The 27426-nt window shown below is 35.8% G+C and overlaps 1 protein-coding gene across 1 annotated transcript in view; it reads right to left on the reverse strand.

Moving 5' to 3' along the window:
* LOC100927176 (solute carrier family 22 member 1) overlaps positions 1–22936 on the reverse strand; it is a 47271-nt gene extending 24335 nt beyond the window's left edge. The window contains exons 1-3 of the mRNA XM_031937530.1: positions 22345–22936; positions 3248–3351; positions 72–226 (exon numbers count right to left, since the gene is read on the reverse strand). Coding sequence (XP_031793390.1) covers positions 72–226; positions 3248–3351; positions 22345–22755 — 670 coding nt within the window. The 5' untranslated portion in view covers positions 22756–22936. The remainder of the gene's footprint in view (positions 1–71; positions 227–3247; positions 3352–22344) is intronic.
* Positions 22937–27426: the final 4490 nt, after the last annotated feature.

A 27426-nucleotide genomic window follows, 5' to 3' on the forward strand; every position in this document is an offset into this window, starting at 1 on the left:
GGCCTGGTCCCAAATTTATCATATTCTCTAATTTCTGCTTTGTTTGAGTTGATGGAACCATCAATAATTACTTAAGATGTATCCAGAGATCCAGCTCCCCTTGCTGACCAGTCCTTGCAGCAAACGAAAAATGAGCATAGACACATAGTTGGGGGAGATGGCCATGAGGACTCCGGACAGAGAATTGATGAAGACTGTAATTAAGAGACACGCTTTGCGACCAAACCTGCAGAGAAACAGATGTAGTGATGAAATCAAGACCAAAATAAAAGATTTTTTAAAATTGAAGAGAGGGCAGTATGGCAGATACAACAGAATGTATGAGCAGAGCTGAGGACTACTCATCTCTATGGGATTTTGTGATTTTATCTAGAAAAGGTACATTAAGATTATTGAGAAAAATCTTTTTTTTTTTTGCTCTGCTCCATTGGCACTAATCTCTCAGTGTTATTTGGCCCATTGAAAAGGGGCATAATCAAAACTATATTGTTACCAAAAATAGTGCGGAACTTGGAATCAAAGGATCTTAATTAGAATCCAAGCTCTCCACTCATTACTACTCATAAAAACACTAAAATCAGTGAGATATATATGATATATATTTGTGATACATTTATATATAATATATAAATATATGGTATATTTGATATATGATATATATTTGTGATATGTTGATGTAATATATATGTATATTATATTTGATATATATAATATGCATTTGTGATATATTGATATATAACATATACATGTATGGCATATCTGATATGTAATTGTGATATAGTAATATGTAATATATACATGTGTGGTATATTTGATATAAGATATATATCTGTGATATATTGATATATAATATATACAAATGTAGTATATTTGATATATGATATATGGGATATATATATATGCTATATTTGTAAAACATATACCTATATGGTATACTTTATGCATTATATATGTAATATATGACACATATTTGTGATATATTGATATATAATATATGTGTGGTATATTTTGTGTGTTATATGTGTTACATATGTGATATATATTTGTGATATATTGTCATATAATTTATAAATTTATAGTATGTTTGAGATGTGATATATGTGATATAGAATATATATATTTGTGATATACTATATATAATATATACATGTATGATATATTTGATTATGATATATATAGTATATATAATATATATTTGTGATATATTGCTATATAATACATAAATTTATGGCATATTTGATGTATGGTATATATGGATATATATTTGATGTGATATAAATCTATATACATAGACATACATGTGTATGCATATGTCCACAGATACATACCCCGCTCCCACCCCAAAGAAACCAGGACTGCATTGTAGTTAGTTTTCTATGATTGCCCTGAACTCAGATGATTGGGGCACAAGGAGTGGCCTAAGGGATTTTTTTCTTGGCTTCTTCTGTGATTTGTATTTGCATATTGTCTGCCCCATTCAATTATGAGCTCTTTGAGGGTAGGAACTGTTTTTTGCCTCTCTTTGTATCTGGAGGTCTTAGCAGAGGACCTAGCAGTGCTTAATAAATGCTGATTTATTGATTAATTGATTATTTCTGAAATTAGACAAGATTGTGCATGTTCAGGGTGATATAGCTGTAGATTTGATTGATTATTTTATCAACGTAGTTTGTTAATGAAATTCAGCCACTCATATGGATCCCCAGAATCTTGGAGAGATGCTGAAGACACAGAAGGTTAGCCTGAGTCCATCAATACTCGGCTAGTATTAGGCAGGATCAAACCCAGGTCTTTGCAAAACCAAGAATGACTCCCTCTCCTTGACAGTGTCATTGTGCCTCTTCATAAGGGATCTTAGTCTTAGAAACAAAGGTGGAGTCGTTGTATGGCAATTTAATTCAATTCAAATAAACATCATTAAGCAATTATTATGTCCAAGGCATCTGAGGTTATGATGATTAAACCAAACCAGTCTTTGAAGAAGATTACACTCTTGTGAAATGAGGGATAACAAAAGGATAGAGCAAAGCTTGCACTAGTTTCCCAGAAATGTCACTGCCTCAGAGGAGCATCTCCCCACATTGAGTCAGAACCCCCTTTACAGGATTTATGAGAAATGGGGACAAGAATAGCCCATGAAAAGGTTGTGATCTCTCTCAGTAAAAGGGTAAATATTCAACCCAAAGTGGTGCCATGGAGAGAGTGCTGAACTCAGAGGTTTGTTTGTTGTTCACTCATGAACAACATGTCTGGTTCGGTGACCACATTTAGGGTTTTCTTGGCAAAGATACTGGAGTAGTTTGCCATTTCCTCCTCCAACTCATTTTACAACTGAGGCAAATAGGGTTAAGTGACTTGCCCAGGATCACACAGACAGGAAGTGTCTGAGGCTGGAACTGAACACAGGAAGATAGTCTTCCTGACTAACCATACTCATCCAGCTGCCCAAATATTGCTCTATGGGTCAGAGATGGGTCTTGAAGCCATGGCTTCTGGAAACAAGTGCAGCTCTCTATCCATCACACCATATTGCATCTTATGATAAGCATAATTGTCTTTCTGGCAGAATGTTGCTGAATTGCAGTGGTGAATTTGAAAAGTGGAGGGGTATAGTCTGAAATGTATCCTTCTCAATCTTATCCTAAGCATGAAACTAGCTGGCACAGTGGTTAAAGCTGGAGTCAGGAAGTCAGGAAGGCCTGAATTCAAATTTGGTCTCTAATATTTATTTGTTTACTAGTGGTATGACCTTGGACAAGTTCCTTATCACATATGTTTCAGGTTTTTCAGCTGTAAAGTGGAAATAATCATGGCACCTACTTCTTAGAATTGTTGTGAGGATGAAATGAAATGATATTTGTTCTTTTGTAAATTATTCTAAATAAAATTGTTTTTAATTATATTTATGGTCCATTAATATTTAATTGCATTCTAGTGCAAGCCAATTACCTAATCTGTTCTAAATTAATCCTACCCTGGAATAAAAGTAATTAATTATAAAGCACTATATTATTAAATATCAAGATGGCAATGATAATATCAGAGCCCAGTTCTTCTGACTTCAAATCCATTATTTTTTCCCCAATACTCCATTGACTTCACTATTTCTGTTTAAAAGATAGTAATCACAAATTCTTGAATTCAGAGATTATGTCAAATTTGTTGTGTATTTCTACATAGCATCTAGTATGGCTCTAAGAAGCAAATATTTCTTTAGCTGAATTGGGAAAATGAAGCCTCTACATACCTGTCTGCTACATAGCCAATTCCCAGAGAGCCAAGAAAGAATCCCACATTTACACAGGATTGGAACAAGTCCACCTTCCAAGCATCGGCACACACCAGGTTAAACTGAGGAGATAAACCATTATTAGAAGAAATACAATCCCAAAGAAACAAAAACTATTTTGTAATCCAGAGCTCACTCAAAGCCAACATTACACATCACTTGGGCACATCTCACAGGTTCTTCTTATCTTCATCTTTCTTTTCTTAGAAAAGATCTTATTGTAGTAATTGGTATTATAAAATATTTCTTTAAGAATTTTTCTGCTTCTGATATATATGTCATCTTATGTTTTCCAAACTCAATATTTTCCATTAGATTCTAAATTGAAACAAATTTTAGCAATTATCTACACCAACCCTCTCATTTTGTAGATGATGAAATTGACTCTTAGAAAAGCAAAAAGACCTTCCCAGGATGACATAACTAGTAAAGACTAAGCCAGAATTTAAATTCGGGTCCCTTGACACTAAATCCAGTGCCTTTTCCACTGTCATACCATTTGTCATGTAAGAGGCATTTATTTTTTCAAATGTGTTTGATGGAAGGACATGGGGTATTTATTAAAAGAAGCAGGAATAAATTTGGAGCAAGATGAAGTGAATTGCTAAAGAGAAAGACAGAAAACTGGAAATTGCCCTAATTGTATCTATTACACAATTGACTTTGGCAGTTTGCCTCATGGTGCTTTCCTCTTAACCTTCCTAATTTCTAATTTCCTTCAAATTCAGTTCAAACTTCTGCATGAGGCCTTCTTGATTATTCTTAGCTACTAGTCCCTTTCTGCTCCTATTCTAGGTTATCTTATATTTGTTTTGAATATGTTTCATATTTGCCTACCTATGTATATAGTTCTCCATTTGGACTATCTCCCAACTCATAATTTCAGATTGTGTCCCAGAGGATAAGGAAAGTTTTGTTGAGTGACTACCACAAAATTCAAGGTAAGTTTGTACTCCTATTCTATTCCTCATGAACCTTCACCTGTGCACATACTTTTAATAGTTAGCCAGTAGAAAAAAAAATGACTCAAAGCAGAGACAGTTATTGACATGGTTTTATAAGAACAATAACAACAAATAACCTCCCAATAAAATTGTGGTTGAGTACTCTCCCACAACTACACACAGCATCAGTGGAAACATTGGTTACATAAATGGTGACTACTAATAGAGAGAAACACTCATACTAATTACATGTGGCCAAAGTAACTCAAAAGGCACTGGAGGTAACCAATACCCTTTCCCTTTTCATGTTATACTCACACTACTCGTCTTGATATAGTGTCTCTAAATTAGTTTGGCAGCTGTCTAAAGAATGAATTGGAGAGGGGAGCTTGAAGGCAGTGAGATACATTAGGAGACTTTTTTAATAATCTTGGTTGGACAGACATGGTACTTATACCTAAACCAGGTAGGATGAAAACAGAAAGAAAATTATAGACCAATCTTCCTAATGAATATTGATGTAAAAATCTTAAATAAAATATTAACAAAGATATTACAGAAAATCATTCCCAGGATAATACACCATGACCAAGTAAGATTATATACCAGGAATGCAGGACTGGTTCAATATTAGGAAAATTATTAGCATAATTGTCTTTATCAATAACCAAATTAACAAAAACCATATGATCATCTCAATAGATGCAGAAAAAGTATTTGATAAAAGCCAACACCCATTCCTATTAAACACTAAAAAATATAGGAATAAATGGACTTTTCCTTAAAATAGTCAGTAGCATCTATTTAAAACAATCAGCAAGCATCATATGTAATGGGGATAAACTGGAACTATTCTCAATAAGATCAGGGGTGAAACAAGATTGCCCACTAACACCATTACTATTCAACATTGTATTACAAATGTTAATTTTGGCAAGAAGAGAAGAAAAAGTGATTAAAGGAATTAGAGTAGATAATGAGGAAACAAAAGTATCACTGTGCAGATGATATGATGGTATACTTACAGAACCCTAGAGAATCAACTAAAAAATTATTAGAAATAATCTACAACTTTAGCAAAATTGCAGGATACAGAATAAATCCACATAAATCATCAGCATTTTTTATACATCACTAACAAAATCTAACAGCAAGAGATACAAAGAGAAATTCCATTTAAAATAACAGTTGATAGGTGTTACTATTGGGCTTATATCCCAAAGAGATTATAAAGAAGGGAAAGGGACCTGTATGTGCACAAATGTTTGTGGCAGCCCTTTTTGTAGTGGCTAGAAACTGGAAACTGAATGGATGTCCATCAGTTGGAGAATGGCTGAATAAATTGTGGTATATGAATATTATGGAATATTACTGTTCTGTAAGAAATGACCAACAGGATGATTTCAGAAAGGCCTGGAGAGACACGAACTGATGCTGAGTGAAATGAGCAGGACCAGGAGATCATTATATACTTCAACAACAATATTATATGATGACCAGTTCTGATGGACCTGGCCATCCTCAGCAATGAGATCAACCAAATCATTTCCAATGGAGCAGTAATGAACTGAACCAGCTACGCCCAGAGAAAGAACTCTGGGAGATGACTAAAAACCATTACATTGAATTCCCAATCCCTATATTTATGCACACCTGCATTTTTGATTTCCTTCACAAGCTAATTGTACAATATTTCAGAGTCTGATTCTTTTTGTACAGCAAAATAACGTTTTGGTCATGTATACTTATTGTGTATCTAATTTATATTTTAATATATTTAACATCTACTGGTCATCCTGCCATCTGGGGGAGGGGGGGGGGGGTAAGAGGTGAAAAATTGGAACAAGAGGTTTGGCAATTGTTAATGTTGTAAAGTTACCCATGCATATAACCTGTAAATAAAAGGCTATTAAAAATAAATAAATAAATAAATAAAATAAAATAACTGTTGATAGTATAAAATATTTGGGAATCTATCTGCCAAGAGAAAGTCAGGAACTATATGAGTGAAAGTACAAAATACTTTCCACACAAATAAAGTCAGATTTAAACAACTGGAAAAATATCAAGGGCTCTTGGATAGGTCAAGCAAATATAATAATGGCAATACTATCTAAATTTATCTACTTATTTAGTGCTATAACAATCAAACTCCCAAGAAACTATTTTACTGACCTAGAAAAAATAACAACAAAATTCATCTGGAAGAACAAAACATCAAGAATTTCAAGGGAATTAATGGAGGGAAAAGCAAATGAAAGTGGCCTAGCTGTACCAGATCTAAAACTATATTATAAAGCATCAGTCATCAAAACCATTTGGTATTGGCTAAGAAACAGATTAATTGATCAGTGGAATAGGTTAGGTTCACAGGACAAAATAGTCAATAAATACAGCAATCTAGTGTTTGACAAACCCAAAGATCCCAACTTTGGGGATAAGAATTCACTATTTGACAAAAACTACTGGGAAAACTGGAAATTAGTATGGCAGAAATTAGGCATGGACCCACACTTAACACCATACACCAAGACAAGATCAAAATGGGTTCATGATTTAAGCATAAAGAATGAGATTATAAATAAATTAGAGGAACATAGGATAGTTTACCTCTCAGACTTGTGGAGGAGGAAGGAATTTGTGACCAACAGAGAAATAGAGATCTTTATTGATCACAAAATAGAAAATTTTGATTATATCAAATTAAAAAGCCTTTGTACAAACAAAACTAATGCAAACAAAATTAGAAGGGAGGCAACAAACTGGGAAAACATTTTTATAGTTAAAGGTTCTGATAAAAGCCTCATTTCCAAAATATATAGAGAATTGACTCTAATTTGTAAGAAATCAAGCCATTCTCCAATTGATAAATGATCAAAGGATATGAACAGACAATTTTCAGATAATGAAATTGAAACTATTTCTACCCATATGAAAGGGTGTTCCAAATCACTATTGATTAGAAAAATGCAAATTAAGACAACTCTGAAATATCACTACACACCTGTCAGATTGGTTAAGATGACAGGAAAAAAATAATGATGAATGTTGGAGGGGATGTGGGAAAACTGGAACACTGATACATTGTTGGTGGAGTTGTGAACGAATCTAATCATTCTGGAGAGCAATCTGGAATTATGCCCAAAAAGTTATCAAACTGTTCATACCCTTTGATCTAGCAGTGTTACTACTAGGCTTATATCCCAAAGAAATACTAAAGAAGGAAAAGGGACCTGTATGTTTGTGGCAGCCCATTTTGTAGTGGCTAGAAACTGGAAAATGAATGGATGCTCATCAATTGGAGAATGGTTGGGTAAATTGTGGTATATAAATGTTATGGAATATTATTGTTCTGTAAGAAATGATCAGCAGGATGAATATAGAAAGTCTTGAAGAGACTTACAAGAACTGATACTGAGTGAAATGAGCAGAACCAGGAGATCATTATACACTTCAACAATAATACTGTATGAGGATGTATTCTGATGGAAGTAGATTTCTTTGACAAGAAAAGATATAACTCAGTTCCAGTTGATCAATGAAGGAGAGAAGTAGCTACACCCAGAGAAGGAACACTGGGAAATGAGTGTAAACTGTTTGCATTTTTGTTTTTCTTCCCAGGTTATTTTTACCTTCTGAATCCAATTCTTCCTGTGTAACAAGAGAACTGTTTGGTTCTGCACACATATATTGTATCTAGGATATACTATAACATATTTAACATGTATAAAACTGCCTGCCATCTAGGGGAGGAGGTAAAGTGAGGGAAAGAAAAAGTTGGAACAGAAGTGAGTGCAAGGGATAATGTTGTAAAAAATTACCCATGCATATGTTCTGTCAATAAAAAGTTATTTAAAAAACAAAACAAAACATGTATTAGACTACCTGCCATCTAGGGGAGAGGATGGGGAGGGAAGAGGGGAAAATCTGGAACAGGAGGTTTTGTAAGGGTCAGTGTTGAAAAATTACCCATGCATATGTTTTGTAAAAAGTTTTAATTTTAAAAAAAATTTTTTAAATAAAATCCTATCTTCTCCAGAAAAAAAAAATAGTCTTGGTTGGTTAGTTGGTTGGTTGGCTGTCTGTTGTTCTTCATTCTCAAAGAGGACCAAAATAATATCACCATGTTAGAGAGAGTTGAGTTACGGTATGTCCAAGTGTGGCTGATCAGACCAATATGAGCCCAGAATGCTCTGCCACAGGTTGGACACAAATAGTCCTTATGAACATTTGAGATGGCTTCTTTAACTTTGCACATCTCACATTTCTTCTGAGCTAATTCAATTGTGCTTTGTATTCTTGCCAAAAAGTTTATTTTATGAAGAACTCATATATGGCAAGATGGTCAAAAAAAGTATTACAAGGACACTCTCAAGGTCTCTCTTAAGAACTCCCATAATTGTATGACATGGGAGACATTAGCACAAGACAGCCCAGCATAATGTACCTTCATCAGAGAAGGTGTTGTGCTCTATGAGCAAAGCAGAATTGAATTAGCTCAGAAGAAATATGTAATTGTCTAGGTAAGAGGTGATATGGATCCAGATTAGGGTGATTGCTGTGTGGGTAGAAAGAAAAGTATATATTTAAAGAGATGTGGTAGAGATAGAAAGGACAAATTCTATCAGTTGCTCAGCAGCACAAGCAGAGAAGGCACATAGTAGGAATAATTTGAAGACAGGATTTAAGAAAACATGAGCCATAATAAGATGAGGGGGAAAGAAATTTGAGAGTAGATGGTGGTGTTGAGTTGAGATAGTTAACCAATTGTCATTTTGTTGAGAGTGGAGATTGAGAAGGAAGGAGAAAGCAACCAAAGCAGGGATAATGGTATTTTGTTTATAATTGAATCCTTCTATGCAAGTAGCACAATGTCTTATATCTACTATAGAAAGCACTTCATAATCATTGAATTGAATGAAATTAGTTGAATTGAACTGAATGGATATATTTAAACTCATAGTCACAATTGATGCATAATCAGGAATTATTATAAATCCTAGCCATGTGGAACATTTTTTTGTTATTGGAGAAACAAATGTCAGATGCTATTAATCCTAAGTAGAGGCTAAAATCAAACTAGTGTTGTTGGTTTTTATTCTCTTCCACAATAACTTTATCCTTGAAATAAAATAAATAAATAAAAATCCACTTTCTTTTTTTCTTTTCCCAAAAAATTAAATAGTCAGTGGCAAGAGGAAGACTTAAGCCTTGGTTCAGAGGTCTTTTCATTAAACCATTTGTTTCTAACTGGAATAAACTCTTTACTTTTCAAAGGCTTAGTCCTTGTTAAAACAGTACATCAATCCATATTGATTTATTATCATTTAATGGCATTAATCACATTAGCCATTATTATTCCTAGGATATTTCTCACCACATCAATGACTATATTCCTTTGGAAGTATAACCTAGATAAACATCTGACTGGCCAAGTCAATGATATCAGAGGCAGAGTGGAAAAGGAATTAGATTCTATTCCCTTCTGATCCAGTAGCAGGAATGCTTTCAATAGAGAGAAAAATTATGTGGATATGGCATTTGCAGTACTTTCCCTGAGAATTAAATAATTTATTCAGGTTTCAAACTGTTATAAAACTAATTCAAGTTGTGGAAAATAGCAGCTATAGACAAAGGTCAAAGAACCAAGGATTCAATAAAAGACCAAAAGGTAACCTCACTCTTATCTTCAAGGATAATATGGTGTAAATGCTAAGTGATACTGAAGGGAAAGAAGAAAAACAAAGAACATTTAGAAAGGGATTATGGGTATCTCTCACCTGTCCTTCAACCCATCATTCCAAGGGCTGCATCTCTATTTTTCCTAGTCACATTCCTTACAGCAAATCATTAACTAAATACTAATGATTTCTGTCTATACTGAGTGTGGCACAAGACAATGATATTGAGGAGACAAATGTAGAGAGGAAATAGTTGCGTTGCTCATGGGAATTGGACGAAGGTCACTGACTCCATCTGTTTTACCTGTTTTTTTTCTTTAAATATTTACTATTTTCCAATAACTTTTTTTCCTTTCCACAAACGCCTAGAAAAATCTGCTAATACTTATTGCTTCCTTTTCCTCATCTCTCTCTCTCTCTATTTAATCTTTCTTCTTTTTCTACTACTCAGCTAAAACAAAGTTCTGTAAATTTCAAGATGATCTCCTATCAAAAAACCCTGATTGTTTTCTAAAAAAAAATAAATAAATAAAAGCAACGGCTGTTTCTCAGACCTCCCTTTTTTTTTTAAACTCTCTGCAGCTTTTGCATGATTCTTCTTCTAAGGTTTTCATGACATTCAGTTCTTTGGGTTCTCCTCCCTGCCTGATCCATACTTCTCACTATCCTTTGCTAGATCATCATTCCTGGACTGCCCCTTCAGTGGCAATACACTTGGGCTCTATCTGGTGCCATTTTCTCTTCACTCTCTATACTATTTCTCTTGGTAAATCACTCCCAAATGTATTAATTCAGCCTTCATCTCTCCCTTAGATTCTAGTGTTACAACATAGCCCAATGTAAAGAACAGCAAACTTGGAATCAGAGGATCTGGGAATATATCCTGGTTCTGCTGCCTATTATTTGTGGGACTAAGAAAATCACTTCATTTCTCTGCGCCTCAGTTTCTCATTTATTAAAAATAAAAGGGTTAAATGGGCCCTTCCTGCTCTGAATCCATTATATCTATGATCACAAATGATCATAGACATTTCCAGTTGGATAGTCTATGAGCATCCAAGAGTCAACATGTCCAAAACAGAATTCATTATCTGTTTTCCTAGGCAGAGGGAGCAGCTAAGGTAGGATGGTGGATAGAGCACCAGGCCTGGAGTCCATTAGTATAAAAATACTAATCTTAGAGAAATGCAGATTGGCTAAGATAACAGAAAAAGATAACGACAAATATTGTAGAGGATGTGGGGAAATTGGACACAAATATATTGTTGATGGAATTTTGAACTGATCCAGCCATTTTGGAGAGCAGTTTGGAACTATACCCAAAAGGCTATAAAACTTGATGAGGGAACGGAGGCAAACAGGGTTAGGTGATTTACCCAGGGTCAGCCAGTTTTATAGCCTTTGATCCAGCAGTGTTACTACTGGGCTTATATCCCAAAGAGATCATAAAAGAGAGGAAAGGACCCACATGTGCAAAGATATTTGTATAGTTCTTTTTGTGGAGGCAAGAAATTGAAAATTGAGTAGATGCTCATCAATTGAAAGATGGCTGAATGAGTTATGACATATGAATGTAATGGAATATGAGTGTTCTATAAGAAATGATGAGCAGGTTGATTTCATGAACTGATGCTGATTGAAGTGAGCAGAATCAGGACAACATTATATATAATAACAACACTGTGCAATAATCAATAATGATAGATTTAGTTCAGCTCTACAGTACAGAGATCCAAAAGAATTCCAATAGATTTAGGATGGAAAATACCATCTGCAACCAGAGAAAGAAATATGGAGAATGAATGAAAATCAAAGCATCCTATTTTCACCTTTTTTGTTAAGTTTTGTTAGTTTTTTCTCATGGTTTTCCCCTTTTGTTCTGCTTTTTCTTTCACAGCATAACTAATATGAAAATGTTTTAAATGACTGTACATGTAAAAAAAAGAATACTAATCTTTTTGACTTCAAACCTGGCCTCGGATATGTGATCCTGGGTAAGTCACCTAATCTTTGCCTCCGTTTCCTCATCTCTAAAATGAGCTAAGTTGGACACAACTGAAAAAATGTCTGAACTACAACAAGCTAGTCAAAGGTGTCAAAGTCACCCTTGGGACAAAGCAAAGGTCCTAACAGCAAGGGGGTGGTGAACTAGATAAAAATATAAGTAGGAAATATTTAATTGAATAAACACAAATACAAAACAATATAAATAATGCTAACTTGTTTCCTAAGTCAGTATGTTGTCTCAGAGATCTATTTCTATTTGAGTTTGACATCACTGATCATCCCTTCTTCCTATCTTCCGTATTTCTGTTGAGTTAGTCAACCCCATTTGCAGCCTTAGTCATATTCAACTCTTTATTCTAGCTCATTTTCATATAACCAATGAGTAGTTGAATCTTATCAGTTTTACCTCCAAAAGATCTTTCTTATCTATGCTTCCTTCCACTCAACTTACATAGCCCAGTCCTTATCCCTTTTCAGCAAGATTATTAAAAGATTCTATTTTATCCTCTCCCCTCTTTTTAATCTGTCTTCCCTGCAGATGCCAAAGTGATACTCCTAGATACAAGATAATTGATATTCCTTTGCATGACACTGAAACGTTCTCTCTCCTTACCCTCTGCCTCTTTCTACCATAGCTCAAGTAGCATCAAGAAGTCTATCCTGAATGTCCCCAGTTATAAGAGCCATCCCCTCTCCCATAATCCCTTCCTAATGACTTTCTGCTTATTTTTTAATATTTAGAGTGGCACATCCTATATTTTAAATATACTGATTTATGGACACATTATTTCCTTTTACTTCTCCCCCCCCCCCCCAGTGGATTGTAAACTGAAGGAGGGTTTAATTTTTGTGTATCTGCAGTGGCTAACGATGCTTAGAACATGGTAAACTCTTCATTTTGTGCTATGCTTTGTATGTATATGTGTACACACATATATGTATGTATGTACACACATGGGTGTATATGTATATAATGTAAATAAATACATATATGCATGTATATGTACATATGTACATATACATGCATATATGTATTTATTTACTTGGTTTTGTTCTTTAAGACTAAATCTATTTTCTAAAATCCTTTTAATCCCTATTGGTAAATATACTTCTTAAATCAGAATGTGCTATAGTCTCTCTTTTCCCCTAAAAGTCAATTATTACTAGATCTCTTGGACTTTGTACTCAGGCAGTGGTTATTTCTCTCTAGTTAGGTGTTTTAGAATACACCCTGTTATCTTACAAGGAGATTGTTTTCTATGAGAAAAAAAAAAAGAGAGATAAGTTAGCATATTATATAAAATCTTTTATTACCCTCACCCTTGCCAAGCTTGGACTCGATCCACTGACCCTCAGTGTTTAATCATTCATTTTTGCCTACTGGCTTCCCTTAAGTCTCAACTAAAATATTGTACAGGAAACCTTTCCCAAATCCCCCTTAATTCTAGGGCCTTTCTTCTATTAATTATTTCCTGTTTATTCAAGTTTATAGTTTGTTTGTGGGCATTTATTTGCCTATCTTCCTCGTGAGGTCCTTGAGATCAGGAACTACCTTTTGCTTCTTTTTGTTATCCTAGAACTTAGCACAATGCCTGGAACATAGTAGGTGCTTAAAAGATATTTATTTAGTGACTGACTGACCCTTTCCTATAACCTATCACAAAACTGTAGCATAAGCTAAGGTAAAAATTACCCTCACTCCCACCTTTCTTCTCCATCAACTTGGCCCTCCCTTTTTTCAAAGTTCAACTAAAACCTCCTCTTCCAGAAATCTTACCCTGATTAACCCAGCTGATTCCTACATTCCTCTACTCTTTCTCCAAGTTTGTTGAATCAATCATAACACAAACTAGATACACAACAGCAAACTACTGTACGATCCCATTGTTTTGGGTTGATATTTTCTGTTCACAGTAATACAAGGATGGAGACTGGAAGATCTATTTCCTTTTTACATCTTCCCAACATGGTTTGCCATTATAAGACATTGATGGTTTCAACATGGGTGCTCTCTCCAACTGCAATGAGGCAAATCACAGTCCAACAGGTCTTCTCATCTGATGTGACTCTTGTCCACATTCTCCCACAAATTCGCCAGGGAAGAGAGGGGTGACATCTAACTGCCGGGGGCCTTCCTCTTAAGTTCTTGATATTGGATCAATACCAGTGGAACCTATGGGCCGGTACTTGACAAATGCCCTTTTATCTTTTTCTTGTGGACATTATTTCTCTGATGTTTTTATTTATTTATACTGCTTCTCTTTCAAAATTTCTTATCTGTGATGTGTTATATCTACTGGATCACAATAAGGACCTCGGGGGTTCACTAGTCCAATCCCCTTCATTCTACAGATGGGGACCCAAAGGTCCTTGGAAGGTGGACCTGCCCAAGGTCACATGACCAGCAAGCATCCAGATCCTCTGGATCCATAAGCAGTGTTCTGTCCACTATACCATGTGGATTCACTACAGTTATTTTTTGAGTTTCTCTTAAATTTTAGAAGTTCCATCAATATTGTTAAAGCCTGAAGGGCTCTTATAGTTCATCTCATCCAACACCTTCATCCTATACAGATGGGAAAAACTTGGAGTCTTGAGGAGTGAATGTCTTGGCTGGGTCACAAGGTTATTTGTGCCATTTACTAGCAAAACAAATGATGTATTAAGTGCATTACACATTTCCTTTTGGGAATAATGGAACCCATGAGTAGTGGAAGGCTCTCCCACTGAGGAAATGCCCTCTGCCAATGCAGATTATGGCAACTTGAAGCTTTTGAAAATTGTTTGAGCTGCCTCGACATACAAGTTCTTACAGTTAATTTTGTCACCGACAGAATATGAATATAAGTCAGGTGTTCCTGACTCCAAATTCAATATTCTACCCACTATGCAGGGCGGCCTTTCTAAGGAAAGCTCCAAGTTATAGAGCCATAAGTTATTATTTTTAATGACCTTGGAATAAATTAAAATGACCATGAATCAAACTTAATTTAATTTCTATTTTTAAGAAACTACCCACCACAAATTTACCTCAATCCTTTCTTTTGACTGTTTATGTCATAATTTTAAAAGTCAGTGCCTCTGGAAGATTTTCCTAACATTCTTAATAACATGGTATTTATAATATGCCATATTATGGCATTATAATATGTGTTCAATATTGAGTATTCTTCTTATTTTGTGGTTAAGAAATCCAAATTTGGTAGTGTCTGAAATGGGATTCAACCCCACGTTTTCCTGACCCCAGGTCCAGTTGTTGATGGTCTGTGAAATACTATTTCTCTCTGAACCTCAGTTTCCACATCTATAAAACAGAGATAATAATATTTGTACTGACTACCTCATAGAGTAATTGTGGGAAAGTATTTTGCAAACCATTAAGCTGCCATGTAGAGGCCTTGAGTCTATCAGTAAAATGGACTGATTAAGGGCACATACCTTTTCATGTCATTTACTAGCAAAAGAAATGTGTGTGTTTGTGTGTGTGTGTGTAATATATACATGTGTATATATGTATATACACACACATATATAGGTGTGTGTTTATCTATATTATATATAATACATAGGATGCATTGTAAGCCCCTTTTTGTTGGGGCAAAGGGGAGAGAGAGGAACAAGAATAGAACTGTGAATACTATAAGGATTTCCCAGCAAGTAAAGGCCCTCTGCCAAGGCAGATCATTCATTGCCTGACAACTTAAAGTTTTTGAAAATTGTTTGGGTCTCTAAGGTCAAAGTATGTAAGTCTTCAAAGGAAAAGAAGGAATTCAGGAAAATAAGTTTAAATTTTATTAATCTCAGACATGACCTTGGACAAAACATTTAACTTCTCAGTTTCCTAAAACTGAGATCTATAAAATGGGGATAATAATAGCACCTACTTTTCAGGGTTATTGTATCAAATGAGATGATTTTTTTTTAAAAGCAATTAGTACAGTACCTGACACATACTAGATGCTATGTAAGTGTTTATATCTTTTCCCCTTCCTTTCCTCATAAAGTGCTATACAAGTGTGACTATAAAAATTGGTATATCCAATAATCTCCCTTTCTCTCCCCTCATTACCAATAAATCCCTAATTCCCAAGCAGCTCCCAAAGACCCCTGCTGTAGTGTAACAATAATCACATTTGATGGGATGCTACCAGCCTCATCCAGCTTCCTGCTCAGTTAGGGAATGAAGGAACAGAAGGAGAAACAAAGATTTTTCTTTCTAGACCCAATTAAAAGCAGCAGAGCAGTGCTGTTTCCAATTAAAACCAAATGACCACTCCATACACACACACACACACACACACACACACACACACACACGATAAAGTCCAAGTTTCTAAGGGGCAAACATGGTTTATTATCAAGAGTTTTAAACAGTTTTAAATTTAGTTTAAATAGTTTTAAATCAAGTGGTGGGGTTGGAAAGGAATGGGTCTGCTCAATTGCCCTGCTGCCAGGCAGAGTTTCACCAGGGATAAACACTTTTATTTTTCCTTTAATTAAGAGGATTCCAGAGAATGTCCTGAGCTTCCCTCAGCAAATCCAATGCAGCATTTATCAACTTATCTGAGAGAACTTACCTTCAACTATTGCCCTTTTTTCCCCAACTAAGAACAAAAATATGCTTACTTCCACCTTTCTGTCCCTAAAGAAACCAACTAGAACCAGAGAAGTTAATGCTAATCCCCCTCCCTTTCTGCCTACTTTAAAGGATCTTTTAATCTCTATATTCTGGAGAGAAACACAGAGAGACAGACAGAGACAGAGAAAGAGAGAGACAGAGACAGAGAGACAGACAGAGAGACAGAGAGGAATTAAGCTGATCTCAATTCTCCTGTAACCTTTGGTTCCCAGGCTGCTGCTAAGAGAGCATTTCCATAGAGATGTCAAACTGGAAATCTCCTATAGGCTCTTTCAGAATTCACCAGGTTTGTGGAATCTTTGTGAACCTGATCTTGAAGACTTGTAGATTGATTTTCTGAACTGATTTCTGGATGTCTGCCTCTCTGCCCCCCTCCTCTTCCTTTGCCTGTGCCATATGGGTAGTCTGAATCTGTTTCATGTAGGAAGAATAGATGAACAATGGCTTGTGCTATAATAATGAAGCACAAAGATAGAATGCTGTTGCAAAATGGCAATAATCACAACTAAAGAGATGCTGTCCACCAGCCTCATCCTGCTTCTTCAATTAGGGGATATTGAAACAGGAGGAGAGGAAAAAGATCAGCTTTTCTTCTCATAAAAAGATGCCAGTGTTTATTTACATTGTTTGCCCCCAATTGAATTCTTCTATTGCATCATCATCTAAGATTTTATATGGGATTATAAACAAAAGTTCTAGTGGCCCCCAATACCCTTGTTATTTGTAAAGTGCTGGCAGAGAGATTTGTTAAAAAAAAAAAAAAAGTTTTGTTCCTTTTAAATAGAGATGAGACATTATACAAGTTTTGGATAAATTGTTGTTCTGGGGAAGACTGGACATTCAACTTGTTTTAATCAAACCCATAGGCAAACACAAATTTCCCACCAATAGAATACATAAGAAGATGCCATAATTCACATATGTTTTTAAATTTGCATAATTTAGACCTATGAAAGATAAAACCTAAGGCAAATGAGAGCTCAAGCAGGATAAGTAGTTTGAGAGTAGTGTTCTAAGCCTACCTCCCCTTGATCTTGGTATTGGAGAATCAAAGCATTACCCTATCTGAGAACCCTGTGGGTCCTTAATATTCTTGTTCCCTTTTCTTGCTATTATAGAAACTATACAGGACATCTTTTACAAACTGGCACTCACCTCTTATCATAAGAACCCTAACGGTCATAAACTATTAAAAAATGGGGTATTTGTGGATGAATTGTTGTAAGATTAATATTTTCCTATTAGAAGTATTTATGGTTTTATTATTTCTAGGGCTATTTTAATATTTTCTCATGATTGGGATTTAGTGATAGCTTAGAATTTTAAACTGTTTCCTAACCCAGTTTTTGTTGATGCTGGCTGGAAAAAATTTTGTCTCGTTCACTTTTCCTGGACTTTTTATATCTCATTTGCCTAATTTTAAGTATTTGGTATTCATTCATTGATATAGTTTTCCAATGTGACTATTTAAATTCTGTTTAAATTTTTGTTGTAAATTTTGCTTTGTTTTGTTCTCCAGTGGAATTTCCTCTCCTCTTTGATAATTTTACTTCATCTTTTTCTCTATTTTGAGGAGGTTATTGTAGCTTGTGTAAAATGCATTTCTATTTTGAGAGAGGTTTTGATATGATTTGTTTAAACTTTCCAATAACTCTATGTAATTTTTGCAATTTAGGGCTTATATGGGGAGATTATGTGATACAATAGATAGAGTGCCTGGTCTGGAGAAAGGAAGGCCTGAGTACATATTCAGCCTTAGATGCTTACTTTTTGTGTGATTGTGGTCAAGTTACTTGACTTGAGGAAACTGTTTTCTTAGTTTCCTCATCTATAGAATGAGCTAGAGAAGGAAATGGCAAATTGCACCAATGTCTTTGCTGAGAAAACCCCAAATTAGATCATGGAGAATTGGACATGACTGAAAACAACTAAACAATGTCATTATATGGTAGTAATGTTGAGACCTCAGGGAAAACATATATTCTTTACCAACTGTATTGTTCTGCATAAAGGAAGAAAGAAGATCCTTCTCACTTTAAAATTTCCATTTACATCTACTAATACAGAGAGTACAGTTGTTCCTAAGAAATTGGATGTAAGTAGACAATAGCTATGCAGAACAATGATATGCAACTATGATCTACATCTGCACATCACTAGTCTTGACTGATGACCATTGCCACAATTAGCCAAGGGAAGGCAAATACTAACAGAGATCTTCATCACACCATAATTTTTGCAAAGAAAGGCTCAATTTTTATTGACCCAGGAATATTTTCTCAAGCCATAAAATCAAAGAAAGGTAGCCTCCCCTTTGGAGACATGGTTCTAAGTTCACCAATTTGGGTCCATTGTGTCACTAGCTTAGGGGATCTGGCTTTGGTCTTATCTACAGTGAAAGTATCAGTAAAGATGCTGAGGCAGAAAACAGAAGCCCACAAAGGATCAAGTAAGGGATAGAACAGTGGGCAAATATATACCCTTTGTTAAGATAAAGGTCAAGGAACAAAGGCCATAATGATTTGATATATTAAAACCACCACCAAGACCTATCCAGAAAAGTAAACTAGACTCATTTTCTATTATGATTGTGTATTGGATGGCCATATGTTGGACTTATTCATGGAGAGAATGCAATCTTAGTCTTACTGAACCACAACTGAGAAATAATTACCAAAAAATCAGATCATCCTGGATCCCCAAATAGTAACCACAACATCTTAATCAGTTGTTTATGGATCTACCCCATATAGAATTCATAGTACCCTCTGCTCAGAAGTGATCCTTTCACTGAGAATATGGAATATCAGTCCTGAACAGAGGATTTCAAGTTACCTTTACATTTCAATCATTATTTTAGAGATAATTGAGGATTGTGATCTATGAATAGACTAGGAATTGGTGTACTGAGTGAGAAGGATTATACTTATTTGGGTAATATCCTAATAATCTTAAAGTTTCCAAAAGAAATTATTGGATTCAATGAAAAATGGGCACCTAGGAAAACAATTGCTGAAGGCCAGAGAAGACTAATATGAAAAAGAATCTCCTATCTTGAAAGCTATCTCCAAAGCCACGTAGATACTGAAGGAAGATGTAAAGATTGTGGTACCTGAGCCACAATCAAGTGAAAATTTGGCTGATACCTTGGGACTTCATGAAATGGCATGCTGGAAATATAAGTGAAACTCATTAATTAGAACCAACTTTCTTTACTTCAGTTGTCTATAGATATCTGACAGCAAAAGTAGGTGGCAGATAAATAATTGAAAGAAGTGATACGAACCAAGAAGTAAGGAAGTAACGTCAAAGGGCTTAAGTTTCAATAACTTAAAGGTTGCTGTTGAGATAATGTCAAAAGTTAGTTCTGTAGAATGGAGTTTCAGCCTGGACTGTGAATGATCTCACACATACTACCAGGAAGTCAGTATATGATCATGAAAGAACATATAGTACTATAAGATGACTTTAGATATATAGGTCAAAAGAGGACCTTCAGACTTACTGAACCAAGATGGTTTGTTACTGTTCAATGATTTTTTTCAATTGCGTCCAATTCTTCATGACCCAATCTGGGATCATCTTGGCAAAGATACTGGAGCGGTTTGCCATTTCCTTCTCCATTTCATTTTACAGATGTGCAACTGAGGCAAAAAGGGTTAAAGGACTTTCCCAGAATCACACAACTAGACCAGATTTGAACTCAGAAAGATGATTCTTCCCAGTCCCAGTCTGGTGCTCTAACCACTACACCATCTAGCTGCCCAAGATGGTAGCAGATATTTTTAAGTGTGAAACTTCTGCTTAATACGTGCAAAGAAAAATATTGTCAGGCTAGGCTATATATCTGGAGAAGATAAACACTAGCAAAACTTTGGAACTTGACTATCAATTCTTATTGCTTAAAGAAAATAATAAGAATGTCAGCTATATCTTAGCAATTCCTGATCATTTCAAAAGATATGAAGGTTCTTCAAGAGCTGGAGATCACCCACTGTTACTAAAATATAGTGGGAGAATTATTTCTCAGGGTATGGAATCCCTACCAGAATTCATTCTTATTAGAGCAAACCACTCAAGGAAGTGTCACCTTTGTCAGGTATCAAGACGTCTAGGAACACACATTCCTATACACAAGGAGGGATAGCAAGATGATGAAGTAGATAGAGCACCAGACTTGGAATCATCGAGAGATGAGTTCAGATTCATCATCAGATATTTACTAGCTGTGTGACTCTGGAAAATCTCTTATCCCTGTTTGCCTCAGTGTGTTCATCTAGGCTTGTAAAGGAAATGGCAAAAAAAAAAAAAAAAAAAAAAACTCCAGAATCTTAGCCTAGAAAACCCCAAACTCACAAAGAATTGGAAACAATTGAAAATAACTGAATAACATACACAAGTAGAATCACTCATAGCCTTAGCATTTCAACTGTATGCTGTTGAACATGTTAGAAAATTTGAGATCAGAACAGAAATTTCACTAGAGTCAACATAGGGCAAGGCACTGTCCCTTTAAGGTATTATCCTTTCTTGTGGAGGAGGCTGTTGCTGAATTGTCTGTTTTTGTCAGAATTCTAAACCTGTTACCATAGTACATAGTGGCTCTGATTCAAGAGCTGAGGCAGTCATTCATGTTGATTATGAAATGAAAAACCAGATTTCACAATCTCAAACTCCTTTGACACTCGAAGTGATGGATACTAGAGTAAACTAGAGTTTAGGAGTAAATTTCCAGATGAACCAAAAAATATGTTGGAAGCAAACGCTTCTATGACTGAGCTGTCTGGGATTTTGAAATTTACAAAATGCATTTTATCTTTTAAAGCAGTTCCTTTTGACAAGTAGTCAAATCACATATACACAAATCCAGAAACATAAACACACAAACTCGGTCCATGTGTGACTAGGCAACAAGTTATGTATGTCTACTTTTACTAATTCTCCAATGGTGAAAAGCAGGGGTAGTTTGATAGTGCAGTGGATAGAGTCCCAGCCTGGAGAACCGAGGACCTGAGTTCAAATATGGCCTCAGATACTTAATACTTAATATCTGTGTGACTCTAGGCAAGTCACTTAACCCCAAATGGCTTGCCAAAAAAAAATAACAATAACTCAATTGGGAAAAAAAAAAGTTCAGTGTCAGGAAACCTGTTTTCCAATCTGCCTCTGGCATTTAATAGCTAGAGATTTGCTGGCAAGTCAATCTCTCTCCTAGTCTTATCTATAAAATGGGAACAATCATCCTTATACTCCCAGCCTTGTTCATTAGATGGAAAAGTATCCTAAAGGGACAGGAACTGGACTTGTGATTTCATTCACATTGGGAATTCCTCTGCCAATGCAGATTAACACCTTCTTTGCAACTTGTATTCTTTAGATAGATACACTGAGTTCCTGAGTTACTTAGTTGGGATTAAACAGTCAGTATGTCTCAAGTTTAGTTTTCTACCCACTACACCATCCTGTTTGTTATTGTTGTTTGATTCTTTGTGACTCCTTTTGGGATTTTCTTGCCATTTCCTTCTCCAGATCACTTTACATCTGGGGAAATTGAGGCAAACAGTGATTTTTTTTTTTTTTTGCTTCAGTCACACAGCTTGAACTCAGGAAGATGAATCTTTCTGCCTACTATTCACCTTGCCACCTAGCTATCTACGCTATGCTATTTCTCTCAAAACCAAAGCAAGCAAACAGCTCATTTTCCCTTCTATCAGGAAACCTGACCCTCCCACTGGTCCCCATCAGCAGACCAGAAAAGACCTGGGGATTCTGGTTTGCTATTACCTCAGTCACAATGGAAGAGCCTGGAGTGTCATATACCCAGCCATCCTGGCAAGTGGTAAGAGGGATGTGGCTTCTATTGCCAGTAAAATTGGCTAAAGGGTCCATGCAGCTGAGGGCTGTTTGGTTCCAGTCCACATCATATCTCCGGCACTGGCTGGTAAAAGTATCTCCCGGTATGCCCCGACCCGGCACTGTGTAATTCAGCTCCTCTTCCAAACTCCAGCCACATCGCTTGCTTAACTCTGAAACACCAGGACTGAAGCAGCGGTGATCCGGAGTGAAGCCCAAGAAGACAATTCCCACATAAATGGGTGCAAAAGTAGCCGAGAGCAGACATAGGAAAAAAAAGGCTTGTTTCTGGAATAAATCAAATTCCCCAACGTGTTCTAAAATGTCATCTAAAGTTGGCATAACTGGACCAGGCAATAACTTTCAGACAACTAATAAACTTCATTGCTAGATGTGCTCCAAACTGCAGAGTCTAAATTAACAGCATCGAATAATCTATTAGTAGTTGATTCAGATTGCACCATTTCAAAATAAGTTCAGGCATGATAAACATGGAACACAACCAAGCAGAAATAATCTTTCACCTCCTTGTGACTCTTTCAGGGCAAGGGTGGGGAAAGGGGAGGCTGGAGACTAACAGTGGGCTGGATTGTTTGTTTTACTGGGGGAAAAGTCAATAAGGTAGAGACATTAAAAAAACTCCATGTCACCCTGACAGCTAACGGAAAAATCAATCCTCAAATCACTTCAAAAGTGCTGAAGACATTATCTCTTTGGATATTTTTCTTTATTACCCAGACATACCAAAGGCCACTAATTATCAAAGACTATTCTTTTATCTAGCCACAGGCTCTTTGCCAAAATTTCTAATCAGTTCGACATTCACTCTTGGGGCCCCCTTATTCATGGTAGGGTGAAAAGACCATTAGAGTTAGAAAATCTGAGTTCAAATTTCAACTTAACTCCTTATTTTATATATATATATATATATATATATATATATATATATATATATATATGTATGTATGTATGCTTGTATGACCTTGAGCCCATTAATCTCCCTGGCCCTGAGTTTCCCCATCTGTAAAATAAGATTTGCCTAAATTGTCTCTGAAGACCCTTCTAGCTCAATCTGTGATTTCTATCATTCCATGTTTATCTGCTAGGGAATTTGTAAGAAGAGAAGCTAATATATGGTATGAACTTAGATCTAAATCCCCTCCTCCAAATTGCCTCCTTCCAAGAGCCTCCATCAGTAGTCAGTTCACAGTTGATCAGTACTTAATATGTATGAGGCACTATGTAAAGAGCTGGGAATACAAAGAAAGGCAAAATCAGCCCCAATTCTTAAGGAGTCCCTTAGGAGAAGAGGTGATTTGCAAATAGCTCTGCACATACAAGATATCTACAGAGTAAATTGAAGGTAAATGCAGACCCATTAAGGGAAGGGATGAAGGCAGGACTGTTTCAAAAGGTAGGATTTGATCTGACTCTTGAAGTAAGCCAGGAAAACCAGGAGACCATTCCATGTGTCAGAAACAGTCAGTGAAAAGTTGGTGAATAGAGAGTGTTCTTGATAGACCAGCAAAAAAAAAAAAAAAAAAGCCAATGGCACTGGATCATAGAGGGAGTAAAGGTAAGAATTCAGGAAAGGTGGGAAGTGAATAGGTGGACTACAATAACCCCACCTAAACCTTTACAGAATATTAGAATACTACATATTAATTACACAATAAAAATTACATAATAATAATGCATTTAAATAATTAATTATTAAATATTAATAATTAATTAATTTTAAATATTAATTTAATATTTAACTTATTTATATTAAATTTTAATATTAAAACTTTGAAGAAGCTTTAGAAATAATCCACTTATCTCCATTGGACAAGGAAAACTCCTGAGGTCCAGGTAAGTGAAGTGCTTGAGTTCTCAGGGTAAGAAACTGGGCAGCCTGTTGCTAGGTTATTCTGCCTTTTACATTTACAATTGTCCTAAAAGCCTTTGCTCAAAAATAAGATTCCTTTAGAATTGGATCATAGCCAAAAGGCTACTAATCTGTGCACATCCTTTGATCCAAAGGTGTCTCTCTGGATTTGATCATAAAAAAGGGAAAAGGACCAGTATGTGCAAAAATGTTTGTGGCAGCCCTTTTTGTAGTGGCCAGAAACTGGAAACTGAGTGGATGCCCATCAACTGGAGAATGGCTGAATAAATTGTGGTATAAGAATATTATGGAATATTATTGTTCTGTAAGAAATGATCAGCAGGATAATTTTAGAGAAGCCTGGAGAGACTTATATGAACTGATGCTAAGTGAAGTGAGCAGAACCAGGAGGTCATTATACAAAGCAACAACAAGACTTACGATGATCAATTCTGACGGACATGACTCTCTTCAACAATGAGATGATTCAGGCTAGTTCCAGTGGTTTTGTGATGGAGAGAGCCATTTGCACCCAGGGAGGACTGTGGGGACTAAGTATGGATCAGTGCATAGTATTTTCATCTTTTTTGTTATTTGCTTGCATTTTGTTTTCTTTCTCATTTTTTCCTTTTTGATCTGATTTTTCTTGTGCAGCATGATAATTGTGGAAATATGTATAAAATTGCATATGTTTAACATATATAGGATTGCTTGCCATCTAGGGGAAGAGGTGAGAGAAAAAGAGGGAGAAAAAAGTTTTGAAACAAAGTTTTACAAGGGTGAATGTTAAAAACTATGCATATGCTTTGAAAATTAAAAAGCTTTATTTTTTAAAAATTGGATCATAGACTTGAATTAATCAATAAACATTTATTAAGCTCCTATTATGTGCCTGGCACTGTGCTAAGCACTAGAAATACAAAAAGTGGCTAAAGACAATTTCTGCCCTCAACCAGCTTACAAACTAATGAATGCCAACATGCAAGCAAGTATATCCAAAGTAAACTATATTCAGGATTAATATAAAATAATTACCTGAGGAAAGGCGTTGGAATTAATAGGGTTTGGGAAAGACTTCCCATGGAAGGTAAATTTTTAATTGAGATTTGAAGGAATCCAGAGAAGTCAATGATTGGAGCAGAGAAAGAAGAGTATTGTAGGAATGAGGGACAGCCAGAGAAAATGCTCAGAGCCAAGAAATATAATCACGGTTTACCCATGATTTTAATGTCACTGGATGGACGTGTATGGGTAAGGAAGTAAGGCATGAAAAGTTGATGGGGAGCTTTAAATGACAGAAAATTTTACATTTGATTCTAGAGGTGATCGGGAGCCACTGTAATTTTCTCTGAGGGGAGAGGAGATCAAATGATGAGACTTGAACTTTAGGAAAATTTGCTGACTACATGAAAAATGGATTGTACTGGGTAGATTTGAGGCACGCAGACCACAGTCAAGCCATTGTTAGGGATGGGGCAATAACTGGCCACACTAAAGGGGGTGGGGGTAGTATTAGGGGAGAGAAAACATATTTGGAGATATTGCCAAGGTGAAATGGACTAGCTGTATTTGGATATATTGGATGAGAGATAAAGAGAAGTCCAAAATGAGACAGCTAGTAGGAATTTATCTGGACCAGGAGTTCTTAACTTGGAAATCTGTGAGCTTGTTTTTAAAAAAATATTTCAATTACTATATTTCAATATGATTGGTTTTCTTTGCAATCCTGTATATTTTATTTTATCCATTTAAAAACATTATTTTGAGAAATTCTCCAGGCTGCCAAAAGAATCCATGACAGAGAAAAGATTAAGAATCCCTGATCTAGTCTAATCCCCTAATTGTACAGATAAGTACACAGGTACATCTGTTGATTCTAAGTATTTTGTGATCATTCATATCTAGGCTATATTGATTGAAGGACACTGTTTCATTGATTTGTCTTTGATCTCTCCAGCTTCTGATCACTTTAATGTATAGTAGCTTCAGTGTTCCCAAGAGATGAAGTATTTAGGTTTCTAATGTTTGTCAGTAGCATAAAGAATGTCCTGCCTCTGGGCTCATTGATGGTGTGATGAAAGCTATCCAAAAGTGTAACTGCTGATGAGTGGTAGAACCGGATTTCACAAGAAGAGTGGACACCAACCTCTACTACCTCATTTTTGTCCAGACCTGTGCTTTCATTCCCATAGGGCAAACTAGGAGGCCACAAGTACTTATTAATCACTTGCTGGGCCAGGCAGGCCAGGCACTGAGTTATGTGCTGAGAGATCAGTTCCTGTCCTCAAAGGGCTTATATTTTAATGAAGAAAGACCAAAAAGAGCAGTCCAAAAAGTCAGAAATACCTGGAAAGGAAGGACTACCTGAGCCCTTCCCAAAATGGAAGCCCTTGAGAGGAATTCACCAGTGAGGGAAGAGGGCCAACGTGGCAGAGAGATGTTCCATTGTGAAAAAAGCCAAAGTGGGCAGATGTATGAATGTTCCAGGTAAAGGGGCCCAAGGTGCCTCAGGAGGTTTTAGGTGAGTCTGCAGCTAAAGCTTGGGCTGTTAAGTCCTGAAAATCTCTCCCATAACTGATCCAAAACTATTCTGCAATTTAAAAGAACTACCTGGAGTCCTAAGTTAATTATTCAGTCAATGAGCATTTATTTAAGCTTTTTGTGTACCCCACACAGTTATAAGTGTCTTCCTCCATTACAATATAAGCCTCTTGAGGACAGGGAGCATCTTTTTTTTTGCTTATATTTATATCTCTTCCTCTTAAACAGTGCCTGACCTATTTATCTATACTGTTAGATTGAGTTATTTTGTAGTAATATAATGATTTAAGATTGTTAAGAATTCACACAATCTATGTGTTAGCTTTGTAAATTGCTCCATTAAGAGAGAGACTCCACAACTAAGGCAGGGGATCATTGTATGTGTTGTCACAATCAGATTGTGTTCCTTGGTTTTACTAAATTGACCTTTTTCTTTTTGTTTTTAATTCTTTGATAGAAGGCATGAGTCAAGGGAAATAAAAGGCAGGAAGTATTATGATAAAGAATAAAGATGATATAAAAATATGAGATAATCTTTTTTTTAAGAAACAAGCCACATATCCAGAGTCATTATTAGAACAGAATGACTGGAGTTCTGTTCC

This window comes from Sarcophilus harrisii, chromosome 4 (assembly GCF_902635505.1).
Source record: "Sarcophilus harrisii chromosome 4, mSarHar1.11, whole genome shotgun sequence".
Taxonomy (NCBI): Eukaryota; Metazoa; Chordata; class Mammalia; order Dasyuromorphia; family Dasyuridae; genus Sarcophilus; species Sarcophilus harrisii.